Source organism: Apis dorsata, unplaced genomic scaffold, assembly GCF_000469605.1.
Source record: "Apis dorsata unplaced genomic scaffold, Apis dorsata 1.3 scaffold_667, whole genome shotgun sequence".
Classification (NCBI taxonomy): Eukaryota; Metazoa; Arthropoda; class Insecta; order Hymenoptera; family Apidae; genus Apis; species Apis dorsata.
The window spans coordinates 283,288-296,637 of record NW_006263852.1 but is presented as its reverse complement, the minus strand read 5'-3'; the positions used below and the strand labels follow the sequence as shown (position 1 = coordinate 296,637).

At 24.9% G+C, this 13,350-nt stretch overlaps 3 protein-coding genes across 6 annotated transcripts in view; 1 reads left to right on the top strand and 2 right to left on the bottom strand.

Moving 5' to 3' along the window:
• The window catches only part of LOC102673827, a 10,389-nt gene extending 4,124 nt beyond the window's left edge, over positions 1-6,265 (bottom strand). Inside the window, exons 1-10 of one of the 2 annotated variants that reach the window (XM_006622149.2) lie at positions 5,937-6,265; positions 4,738-4,888; positions 4,503-4,661; positions 3,480-3,892; positions 2,929-3,406; positions 2,501-2,841; positions 2,217-2,425; positions 1,848-2,133; positions 1,611-1,750; positions 1,096-1,242 (exon numbers count right to left, since the gene is read on the bottom strand). In XM_006622149.2, the coding sequence (XP_006622212.1) occupies positions 1,096-1,242; positions 1,611-1,750; positions 1,848-2,133; positions 2,217-2,425; positions 2,501-2,841; positions 2,929-3,406; positions 3,480-3,892; positions 4,503-4,661; positions 4,738-4,860 (2,296 nt within the window). In that variant the 5' untranslated portion in view covers positions 4,861-4,888; positions 5,937-6,265. The remainder of the gene's footprint in view (positions 1-1,095; positions 1,243-1,610; positions 1,751-1,847; positions 2,134-2,216; positions 2,426-2,500; positions 2,842-2,928; positions 3,407-3,479; positions 3,893-4,502; positions 4,662-4,737; positions 4,889-5,936) is intronic. The other variant, XM_006622150.2, reaches the window with a different exon arrangement.
• Positions 6,056-11,609, top strand: LOC102674051. 3 transcript variants are annotated; one of them, XM_006622153.2, is made up of 11 exons: positions 6,056-6,192; positions 8,760-8,874; positions 8,967-9,070; positions 9,145-9,216; positions 9,273-9,373; positions 9,542-9,645; positions 10,022-10,263; positions 10,358-10,533; positions 10,673-10,817; positions 10,900-11,099; positions 11,185-11,609. In XM_006622153.2, the coding sequence occupies exons 2-11, from the start codon at positions 8,784-8,786 to the stop codon at positions 11,402-11,404; spliced, it is 1,455 nt and encodes a 484-aa protein (XP_006622216.1). In that variant the 5' UTR covers positions 6,056-6,192; positions 8,760-8,783; the 3' UTR covers positions 11,405-11,609. The 3 variants fall into 3 exon arrangements, with proteins under 3 accessions (XP_006622216.1, XP_006622215.1, XP_006622214.1); XM_006622152.2 differs by lacking the exon at positions 6,056-6,192 and adding an exon at positions 6,684-7,036; XM_006622151.2 differs by lacking the exon at positions 6,056-6,192 and adding an exon at positions 8,069-8,484.
• Positions 11,550-13,350, bottom strand: LOC102673478 (60S ribosomal protein L18). Its single transcript, XM_006622146.1, has 4 exons — positions 13,082-13,350; positions 12,856-12,942; positions 12,068-12,274; positions 11,550-11,951 (listed from the first exon to the last, which is right to left on the bottom strand). Exons 1-4 carry the CDS (start codon positions 13,082-13,084, stop codon positions 11,682-11,684), a joined length of 567 nt encoding a protein of 188 aa, XP_006622209.1. The 5' UTR covers positions 13,085-13,350; the 3' UTR covers positions 11,550-11,681.

Here is a 13,350-nt window from a genome sequence, read left to right as displayed (position 1 = left end):
TTTTTTTTTTTTTTTTTTTAATCTTTTTCTTCTTTAGTTTCTTTTACGAGATGCATCGCCTACCTAATTAGATATAATTGTTCCCGATAACGGCAAAAAAGAAGGAGATTTCAAGTGATATATTCGAATAATTATATTCAAATGTTGCATCGTGAGGGAATACCAGAATTACAGAGGAAAAACATGAGAGAAATAGAGAGAAATAAATGTATGTATATATATGTGTATATATATATATATATATATATATATATATATTAATCGTGACTTCTAGTAATAAGGCTGATAATTGTATCTGAGTCGTCACACTGCACACCACAAAAACACAAACTTCACGTCGCAATATACGTATCGAAATAGAATGGTATGTTGTAAAGAGAACAAGTTCGAACAATTGCCTTCTTCGAACTAATAAGTGATTTTATTTTCGTTTCTTTTATTGGAATTTCAAAAGGAAAAAGATTCTTACAGGGTTAGTAGACTGATCGCAGCCTTTCAACTATTTACCTCGACTTAAAGGGTAGATGTTGATCAAATGTACTGCTGTTAGTGATTAGATGTAATATCATTAAAGGGGAGGGGGGGAAACGGAGATACCTGCCTCTGGCCAGTTCTGTATCCACACAAACTTACAATCTATCATCCGTCACCAAATGCAGAAAGCATGAGCATCATATCCGTATTTAAAAATACTTTTAAAAAATTCTAAAATACACTTTTAAATTCGAGTGATAAAATTCTAGAATAAAATTTTATATTTTCCAATTTATTTTTTTAAAAAAAAGAAAATTCGGGGGGGGGAGGAAAATTAAAATCAATTTATCCACGATTAACTTTACTAACTGCATTTAGCAAAAAGATTTTCACGATTATATAATAAGAACCGTAACTTTGAGAATGTATCGAAATCGCGTATCAGGTATTCAAGAATATGCACGTTTCCATTATTCAATTCATACGAAATGATTTATGTTAATCTTAAATATTGTCATAATATATATATATAAATTTCGCGAAGTATCGACAAATGGGATATATCGGGATTCGTATTCTTCTACTTCAAAGCAAAGCATCACACCTTTTATGATCACTTACCTGGTGCACGATGCGGAGCTATTGATGTTTCCAGCATAGCTTCAGCCAGATCTTCTCTCAATTGATTTTCACCACCAACACCCGCATTTTCACTATCTAAGGGATCACCATACGCCTCCATGAATCTTGGAGATTGTTCGTAACTACCTAAATACGAGAAATGCGAATTTTATCAAAAATTATTTTCTATTACATGTAATTTTGAAATAAAATATTCATAATAAAACATTAAATATTATTCTTTTTTATTTTTATTTGTAAATTATATTTTTAATTTTTAATAATGTGTATAAAAGAATTTATAATGAATGTTTGAGTATGAATAAATAAATTATAAATGTAAATATATAAAACTATAAATCTATAAATGTATATGTGAAAAAAGAAATATTCAAATTGAAAAATATCTTATTAAATTTCGATCTTCGATGAATTTCTCTCTCAAACATATCAACAACAAAATAAATATGAAAATAAAAATGATGAAAATTTAATATTTTTATGTATAAACTTACTTCCTGATCCATCGATAACGACAGGTACCAAAGATCTGGATGCAGCATGTGGCATATTGACTGGATTCGATCTTGCAGGACGAGATCCACCGGTTACGCCAATTTCAACAGCCTCAGCTTCGACAAGACTTACAGGAGCTCTACATTATAGATATATAATAGATTATATAAAATATATATTTAATAAATGTGTATATATATATATTTTATATTATATATTAAATATATGAAACTAACCCACTAGTTGCGTTGTAAGTCTTGAAAACAAACTGGGGGCCCATCCAAAGTCGTCTATGTGGGCCAGCGTGTGTTACAATTTCTACTTGACTTAACCAACGATCCTCTGCTAAATCACCATCTTGAATATCTTTTGATATAGTATTGATACTCAGTAAAGAGCTAGATGTTGGTAAAGGTGGCACAATCTCTAAAGAATTCGGAGATCTTAAAAGGGGCCATTGACCTTTAGCTTCAACTTCTAATTCTATCATCGTATCGTCGCATACTTTTTCTTTTGGTACACCTAAAATATATTATTATTAAATAATAATATTTAATGTATTAAAACTTATTAAAATTTGTCTTATATAAATTAATCTTATTTACCTGCAACTGGTTTAGGTTCTAAATCATATTGTATCATATTTCCATGACACGCCATAATGAATAAAGAATCAACTGCTCTTTTCATAACTTTCACAGTAGATTCTCTTTGTGCATACATCCAAGCTCTTGGAGGTGCAAAACAAGCACATATTTTTAATGGTAATGTTCCACTATCATCCGAATATAATCGTTGTCGTTGCTGCGGCCTACTACGTAATATAAGAATTAAATATATTTACAAAATGCAACAATAATAAACTCGATAAATAATAATTAATGATTACCTCTGTTGAGCTTGACTATTTACGTGATTTAACGACGATGGTTGTCGTATCTGTGCCAAGGGATGTAATACAGTTGGATGAGGGTATGGAGGAAGTCTTGGATTAGAGTATGGATAAATTGACAAAGGTAATTCTGTATGAGATACGGGAGAATGAGATCTAGTACCATCATCCATTAAACCTGCACTTCTATGAAATCTTGAAAGTCTATTTACAACATGAGGTGTGGAATGAGTTCGTATTCCTACTGGTCCACCATATGGTGCAACAGGAAAAACATGAGTAGTACCCCGCACAGTCGAAATTGCCGCCCAACGAGTATCACTCGAAAAAACCATATCCTGTTTTTTTACATAATATATATTTTCAATTTAAAATTATATATTTTCAATTTTTAAAATTATAGATATCAAATTTAATTTATATACCTGCACTTTCGCAGTAGTATCTCCGCGGTGCAGTATATATAAATGATGTACTGCTGCCAAAGTGGGACCACCTGGATGTGGTTGAATTCTAAATACATGAAAATCATGCCCTCTTTTGTCAGCGGTCATTAGCAACGCACCGCTTAAATCAAAAGTCATGGCAACGATTGCATCGCTATGGGCAGTAAAATGAGCAATGACAGTCTCTATATTCGCATCATCTAACTCTTTTTCCTCTTTTGCAGCTTGAAGATCTAATATCGTAATTACTCCTGGTTGGGTTACATCACTGCCCGTATTATTAATAACTACTGGTGATACTGAATTACCAGTTAAACTTGATGCAACTGTTTCTCCCAAACCACGCAAACCTTTTCCTAAAGACTTTGCTGCGTACAGAACAGTTGCTGTATAACTTTGAACTCCTTCACCTTCACAACCACCACTACTTCTTTTTACAGGTAATAATTTTTTTTCACTAAAAATATTTTTTATTAAAACAAAACATAATAAACATAATTTTAATATCTTATTATTTTCAAGATTGTTACCTGTAAGCAAGCCAGCGCGATCCTAATGCAATAGGATTTGGATTTGGACCAGGACTGGCATAACAGGTAGTAACTGTTAATACATCTTCCAATGTTCGAGCATCGAACACCGCGATTTTCTCTAAAAACGTTACGACTATAGATCGTTTATTTGCCAAAATGTCACAAACAGGATTTTTAAATTTAATGCTTTTTGTTTGTTCCCCAGTTTTCAATGAAATAAAACTAATGTTGCAAAATTGTGGGCCAGGTCCAGCTGAATCGCATATTGCTACCATGGGTCGTTTCAATTCAAATAAATCAACATGTTCATCATCAGTCTTTGGATTTGGTAAAATTCTTAAAGTGCGAACAACTCCTTGTCGCCATGATAAAACTTCAGTTGCTTCTCCTGTTGCTGCTATCAACCATACCTATATTCAATAAAAAATATTAAATAATACTTCACATATATTTTTATACTTAACATAATTAATATGACATTACAATATAAGATAACATTATGCTCTATGTATTTATATGAGATTTGTAAACAAAAAATTGAAATCTTAGATATTCTTCAACTTAAATATATAAATTCTTTTATATCATCAAACTTCAAATATCATATTATTATCTCTGCAAACTACATGTACCTTGTTATTTTGATAATGAATGTGCTTGTTTACATATTATGCCTCCTAGATAAAATAAGATTCAAGTCATTCATAAACACAGACACAGTTTTAGCTACTATGAGAACAGTGTTCTATAATTAAAAATAATATGATAAATCTATAAAATCTTTTCACATTTAATATCTAATACATATACTTAAATTGAAAATAACTATCTAACATACTATATTTATATATATTTATATATATTCTTTTAAGTTTATTTTTTTACAAAATTATTTAAGTTACAAATAATTTTTATAAAAAACAGAAAAAAATTATGAAATTATCTTAATACACAAAAGTTTTTCAATGCACAAGTAATATAACTACTTAATGAAAAAAAAATAATTAAACAAGATCAAACCTGAACTCCAGTTGTATAACCAAGCACCAATAATAAAGGTGGTGTATTAGAGCCTTCATTGTAATCTGGATACAAGGCAGGATCATTAATGTCTGCATACTCAAACCGTGCCCATGAAATAGACTCTTTGTTTTCAGAATTTGGTGTGCCCGTATAAGCCTATATTAAACAATATAATAAAAAACTTTAATAATTAATATAAAAAGTTATCAGAAGAACATTTTAATATACCAACCTGTGGAACAATATCATTAATTATTCCTGCAACACTATCTATAATTGAACGATCAACTATTGGCTGAGGTGACACAATTTGAACTCCTTTATGCACACCACGCCTTGGAGAGTCTGCAGACATTTTTTCTTCCCAAACAAAATATTTTTACCTATAAATAATGAATAATATTATTTATACATTATTATTTTTGTTAATTTATATTTTGATTTACATAATTTATATAATTTACATAATTTATATTTTGATCAAACAAAATTTCTAAAAATTCTTATTCTAGAAATTTTTTCTTCTTTTTTTAATAATTAAATAATACTAAAAATTTATATATTTTGATTATATAAACATTTTTATATATTTGTTATATTCGTTAATATAAAAATATAATAACAAATATGCAAATAAATAAATGTACTGTTTTTATTATAATAACTTTATATTAATTTAAATAATATAAATTCGCAATATATCATTATCTAAAAAAATATTATTTAAAATAATATTACTTAAAAATAATTTAAAATAAATACATGTTATAAATATATGTAAATCAAAATAATATATTAATATAAAATAGATATTTTTCAAGCAATGATTAATAAAAAAAAAATACAGTATAAAAAAATACACTATAAAAAAATCTGTATATATTACATATTAGAAATTAATTTACAAATATAGTATCAAATATATATAAAATATATATTTTTATTAATAATAATACAACAAAAAATCAAGTAAAAAAAAAATTAATAATTAATTGTAGTATCATTATTTATACAACGAAATTTACGAAATATTATCTGTATATCTGATAATACGAAAATGAGTAATAGAAAAGTAGTGGGAGAATCTATTTTGCCTGTTAAAGAATATTACACAATCCACTACAGCTGTTCGTCGTATACATTTAGGGACAATTAATAAAAAGCAAACACAAATATCAAAACGAAAATAAAACAAAAATCTAAATGATTATCATCAGAATGATATAAATATATTAAAAATGAAATATATAAATTAACATTTTGATATATTAAAACAGCGACCCTGACATTTCGTCGAACAAAGGGGTAGAAGGCAGTTTTTCCACAACAAAACTAACACTTCTCTCTGACGTTGTTATTATTTATCTTATGAAAAAATATCTACGTTTTAATAGTTTTTTTAATTAACAGAAAACATAATCTTCAATTTACCTCGCCATAAAATTGTATTTTCATACTGGGAAGCTCGCCATCTCTGAGACGACCTTCTACTGCGTCATTCTATGAGTGACTGATACAACTACAACACAACCAGAAAATAGTGATGTCACCCCGCCCGCGAAACGTCAATCTTTATGTTGGAAATATTTAAGCGCGTCGGTAGTATTCTTTTTTACGATAGATTGTATAATCTGTTGGTTATTTCGACGCGCCGACGGGGATGTTCCGAAAGATCGTTCGTTAAAAGGTATCACGTATCATAACTACGGCAACGGTCTGTTTCGTAGGAAATACGAAAACAATAATCAGCTGATTCAGATAAGGAAATGGTAGGAAAGGAGGGGAGAGCAAAAGAAAAGTGAAAAACGAACTCTGGCATTTATGTTTAAAACATATGTTAATGACATAATCAAAATTAAAATTAAATTTTATTTGTATTGTTGATGTTAAATGTGTTTGTAAAGTGTGTTTGTAAATTGATGATTATATGATTAATTAACCTTTCATTTTAATGAGTTAAAGTTATAAAACTAAATAGCCCTAAATTGATTTTAAAATTTTTATATATTTTTCTTTATTTTTATTTTTATATAAAATATAAATTATAAGAATTCATTTAACATAATGAAATATTGAAAGAATTATTATATGTTTAACAAATAAATTAAACATAATGTAAAATAAAAATAATTTTATTTATTATTATATTGGTAGCACTGTATTGTGTTTTAACCGTAGTTTTAACGTATTCGAGAAATTACGATGTTATAATATTTAAATGTGATAAAATGAATCTTGATGAGTTTTTTCCTTAATATATATTTTAAAGTTTTAATTAAATATTTCACAATATTACAAAATATAATATTATTATTAATAAAAAACATATTATAAACTTATATACATTTTAGACAAAAAACTTTCATTAAAAGGAATTATAAATATAATTATATCAATCAATGTATTGTTTCCAACAAAGTGTATTCATTATTGTTATGAAAATTGCCATAAAAATATAATGATGTGTTCGTAAATTTCAACCACTAGTAACGTCATCTACAATCGAACTGCAATATTATTTAAATTGGCATGTAAGTAACGTCAAATTTTTTTTATTTAAAAAATAATAAAAATCTTACATATAATCAAATATATATTTAGATAAAATATTTTTTTTGTATATATTTAATGTGACAAGAATTATATAAAATATAAAATTAACGAATAATATTTAAATAGATCTCACTAAATTTATTTAAAAAATTTTCTAAATATATAAATATTATAAATTTAAATGCTTAAAAATTTATTATTTCTAATTATAAATTTTTATTTAAAAAAATATTATACAATTTCAATAATATTTGCAATAAATTAAACTTATTTAAAATAATTTATATTTATAATTTATGATTTACAAAAAGTAAATATTATTTCTAAAGTATTTATAATATAAACATATTTCGAACTATTTTATAATTATGATAGAAGTAAGTAGAAGTAAATTTAATAAGCATGAATATTCTTCTTGTTTTATATACAAATATAATAAAATATTAAAACTTAAAATCAATGTAATAATTTTTAAAAGAAATGTATTTTAATGATGTATATTATAATTAATATAATAATAATAATTTACATTATTAATATATTATTAACTATTATTAATTATTAAATTAAATTATTACTAACAATAATATATATTTGCTGCTTGATAAATAAAATATAATCATTAATCATTAATCATTATTAAAATAAAATATCAAATCAAATGAAAAAAAATTAAATATATTGTACTTAAAATAATAAAATATATGATAATAATTAATTTAAATATCGAAAAAAATTATTTTTTTTATTATAATTATATTTTTGCAACAAAATGAAAAAAATTTAATTTTTGTTGTCATAAAATTATATAGAATCAATCAAATAGTCTCGTAATATATATAAAATATGTTATGTTATACATATTCATCTACCTATTATTGAAACAAAAAGAGAAAAATTGTTTCAATTGTTCCATAATCGATTTAATTTATATATAATATAACGATTAAATTTATATCTTTTGACAGAAGCATTAATGTAAGAAAAGTTATCGTTCAACTATTCATGCTGTTCGATAAATCATACTACTTTATGAAACATAATACCAATATATGTTGCTATAATTACAGAATTCAGTATAAGATTAATATTTCATGTCAATACATAGGAAATTCCTACCATGAAATCCTTGATTCTTTAGCGCATTGTAATTATCTGTGCGTGTATTTGTGTAGCGGGAAACTAACTTAATCGGTAGAGTTTGCGTGTCCTCCATGTCACCGATGTCCCCGTACAATAAATCGGAAGACAATGGTTTTCCGACTTCGAAATATACGAAATATTTTCAGTCTTTCTTTGAACTTCGTTTGAAATAGATCAAGCAGATTATAATTGAATTTTAATATCAAAAAATAAAATATTAAATTGAATTTTAAATTGAAATTTGACATATACATATCATAGAAACATGATGAGACGAAAAAAGGTATATTACGTTTTCATTCGAACTTATATCTCTGTTTTTTTAATCATTTTTAATTATTATTATGAATTACAATTAATTTTTTAATCTTTTAACTGAATTAAATTAATTATATTATGTTAATAGATTATATTATAATTATTTAAATTTTAAGTTTTTAAGTTTTCCACATAATTTTGTTTAAATTATTCTAAAATTACTTTCTTTATTTTTGAAATTTTATGATAAACTTGATAACTTATTTTGCATATTAAAAATTTCAATAATTAATTTTTTAGGGTGGTTTAAGTTCTACAAGAAAAATGGCTAAAAAAACAACACCAACGGCATTACAAACTGAAATTTCTAACAACGAAGAATGGGAGAAACTTCTTACAAAAACAGGTTTAATAGGTAAATATAAATATCTATTTAAAATTAGAATTTTTTCCTTTTCTTAAAATTTTTGAAACTTTATATATAAAATTTTTAATAATCTTTTTTAGTGGTTGATATATATTCAGAATGGAGTGGGCCTTGCACAGGAATGATAAGCACTCTCAAAAAAATTAAAATGGAAATTGGAGGAGATGCCTTAAGTTATGCCACGGTAATTTCTAATTGTAAGTTATTAATTTATAAGTAAAAATAAATAATTATTATTATATATTATTACAAATCTAGGCAAAATGTGATTATATTACGGACTTAGAGCGTTTTCAAGGAAAAAGTGAGCCAACGTGGATGTTCATACGCGTAAGTTTAATGTATAATTGATTAGAGAACATATATTATTAAAATAACTTTTGTAGAATGGTCGGATGATAAATCTTGTATTTGGTGCTCAATGCCCACAGTTATTAAAAGTATTAACGACGGAATTGCAACGAGTACAAAGTGGCGAAGAACACGAGTATAATTATATATTTAATTAAAGTGCACTATTATTTACATAAAAAATAAGAATGAATAATTTAATTTTTAATAACAAAAGAAATTATATTCTTATTTAAAAAGAAATTATTTAATAATACATATATTAAAACGATATAATATTCACTTCTTTGATGTACACATATAGGTTTTCCTTAGATATATCGGAAAGAAGTCCAGAAGAAATAAAACGATTAAAAATTATTGAAGAAACTAGAATAGCTAAAGAAGCTGCAAAAAAATCACGAAAAGGTTTTATAAGATAATTATTTATAAAAAATATATATTTATAAAAAATATATGGCATATTACTGTAAAAATTATCTCGCACAATTTAAATAAAATACACTATTTATATTATTTATATTATGATTTCTACTTAAATTTTTTTATTTAGAACTTAATTTCTAATTTTTTTATTTATTTTAAAATCTATTAATTTTAAATTAATTTTTATAGATACATAGAAATATAATTTATAGATATATAGATCATAGAAATACACAATAGTTTGTTATATATGTTTTATTAAAATAATTAAAATTTAATAAATAAATGGATATATTTATTTACTGAATTCATGGTAATAACACTAATGATATATGATATTTTCGCATATATTTAATAGAAGCTGAAGCAAAAGCACGATATGAAGCCGAAATGCTGCATTTAACCACTGTTCTGAGCAATGAAACTTGCCTTTTACTTTATCCATGGGTTTTTAAGGATGAAGAAGGTCGTAAGAGAGATAAAAAATTAAGTCCACCATATATAGAATTAGTTGAAGAAATATTATTAGGAAATTACACTATCGAACAAGAAATTCGAAAACGTCTTAATGATGATATTCTGGCTACGATATTTAATGAAGTAATATATCAATATATTATTAAAAAAATTTTTATTACAAATGAATGATATAAAAAGTTATATAAATAATATTCAAAATTAAATAATTTTACAGTCTGATTACATATTATCGCCAAATGCTAAACAACTGCTTTTAGATGGAAAATGTATGTTCATGCGATTAAAAATTAACGAAACGAAATCAGAAATTGATATTCATAAATATTTATTGAATCTTTTATTTGGAAAACCGGAATTACCCAATAAGGAAACTATTGTTAGCGAAGAATAGTACGTGAATATATACAATAGCTAAATAAAATTATTATTTATTTAAATGCTTATGCTTATTAATATATTTCATAATAAAATTTTAAAATTGACATCAATTCTAATTTAAAAAGATTAATTAATTTTCCTTTGTTTATAGTTACGCTGGTCGACATCGTCCTGCTTATATAACAAACGAAAATGAAAATGAAATTTTTCCAATTGTATGGACACCACCAAACTGTCAAAATAAAACAATTATTTTTCGCACAATTTTTCCTACTTATATTATCAATACATATCCCGTAAGTTTTAAATTTTAATATTTATAAAATAAATATTATGCATTACATGAAATTCAAAATAAATTATATTTAAAATTCAAAGTATGAAGATAAAACTGCAAAGGTACCTATAATAGTATTCAAATATGACTATACAAGAAAGAACGAGCTAAAAGTGGTTTTACAAGAATTTGAAGATGAAGTAGTTAATTTTGGCATTTTTGAATCTGATAAACCACCAGAAGCAAAACTTATAGCAAAGAGTATTATAGATTTTGAATTGAATACGAAAGAAAGAACAGGGTATTAAGAAAATATTAGAAAAATATTTTTTAAAAAATATATATGTTGATATTATTAAGGATAAAAATATGAATTTAATTTTTAGATATGAAACATTTGTATGTGTCGTAAAAAAAGTAGGATGTGAAGCATTTTTAGGATTTGCTGGCATTGGACCCTATCATGTAAGTGAAAATCCAGAAAAAGGTACAGAGGAATCAAAGTTATATTTTCCGAATGTTATTCATTCTGAAGAAATACAATCAGATGATGAAGAAAAACCGGAAGAATTAGAAAATCCAGAAAACAAAAATGAGATAACATGAAATTCAATTGTTCTTGTTATTATATTTAAATTTATATATATATATATATATATGAGCAATGTTATATTTAATATAATTTAATATTATAATGATTTTCAACTTTGTAGTTAATAAAAAGTGAAGGAATTAATAATATATAAAGACGTTATTAAGAAGCCAACATTTATTTTCCAGCCACCTCAACTTAGTATATAAAAAAATGAAATAGACAAAATGCCTAAATATTATAAATCATGTTAAGGCTATGGTACAATAAATGATGGCAAATAAACAAAATTTATTTCTTATAACCACAGCTTCGCCTACGTCCTCTTGCTCTTTCAAACTTTCGACCTTTAGAGCGTACTAATGGTTTTGTATGAGAATGTGGTACACCAGGTGCAGGTCCAAAATGTTTCACTGCTTCGCGAGCTTTACGACGGCCTTGCATTAAAACTGTTCGTTTTCCTGTAGGTGCACGTAATGCTAATTGATCAAAACTAATCAATTCACCTCCAGCTTTTAATATACGAGCTCTAGCTCTTTCAGTAATACGTAAAGCACAAACCTATAAAAAAATTAATAATAAATTTTATTTCTCAAGTTATTGAAATACTTTATTTTAATTATTAATTTGTTATTTTATATAATAATTTGAAAATAAAAATTGTTATTATTACTTACTGTAAGTTTAGGAATTTCAAAAATCCTAGCATCATCTGTTACTGTGCCAACAATTACAGCAATAGCATTTTCTCGTCCAGGTTTTTTCATAAACCTAACTATACGTGCAAGAGATATTGGAGGACGATGTATCTTGCTCATAAAAAGTCTCTTGAGGATGATTTTATTAAACTTAGAATTTGTACGTCTAGCCAGAAAACGGTAAAGCTATAACAAAATTAAAAAATATATTAATATAATTATATTAATAATTTTCATTAAATAATCACAAAAATTTTATTTTTTTATTATAAATAAAAAAAAGAATTAAAATAAAAATGATAAAAAACATATGAATAAATAAAAAATTTTGATAAATTAAAAAAGAAATATAAAATTGATAAATTTTTCATATTAAATAATATAATTTCTTAACATGAAAGTTTTACAAATTTTTAATATTGTATTGTATCAACTAGTATAATCGTCTTTTATATAGAATATAAAGACGGAATAGGAAAGTTGACTGAATTTTTTCTAGCGAACATCAAAATTGGTTCAGTCTATAAGAGAACTGACACAGAGTGCAGTTCGCAAAATAACTTTATTTGCGAATCTTTTTTAAAATCTTTTTTTTAAAATCTCACGTGTTTATGACAACAATAATTTCAATTAAAATATATAATCTATTTATAATGCAAGTCAGAATTTAAAATTATTTTTTGAGAAAAAATAAAGATAAAAATAATTTAAAATTAAAAATATAGTACAAAAGAAGTATTTAAAAATTTAATTATTAAAATACTCACTTTAACGAGAAGTCGCAAGTAGACATCTTGCGATTTAGGTTCTGTACGCCGAACCTTCCTATCGTGTTTATGGTTTATATCAATACCCTGTAAAGGAAATAATTTTTGTTAATTTTTTTTTAACATTTTTAAAATTTGATTAAAAATTTCATTCATTTTAATTGACACAGATGGACCAAATCTCTATTGATTTTATAAATATATCGATGCTATTGAAACATCCTACCATTTTGATAAACCGGAAAAGAAACGGCCGACCATATATGCAGGTTAGATAGAGATTTATAGAAACGGATATAAAAGAGGGCGCTATCAATGAATAAAGTTGATACAAAATGAATACAAATTATATAAAAACTACATTTTGATCAAGTTAAATATATAAATTTATTTTAAATTATATTGCATTTATATATAGCAATATAATATGTTGCTATGCAGAATTAAATTTAATGATAAAAATTATTTTTATTCATTACATAGATTTTGATTGAC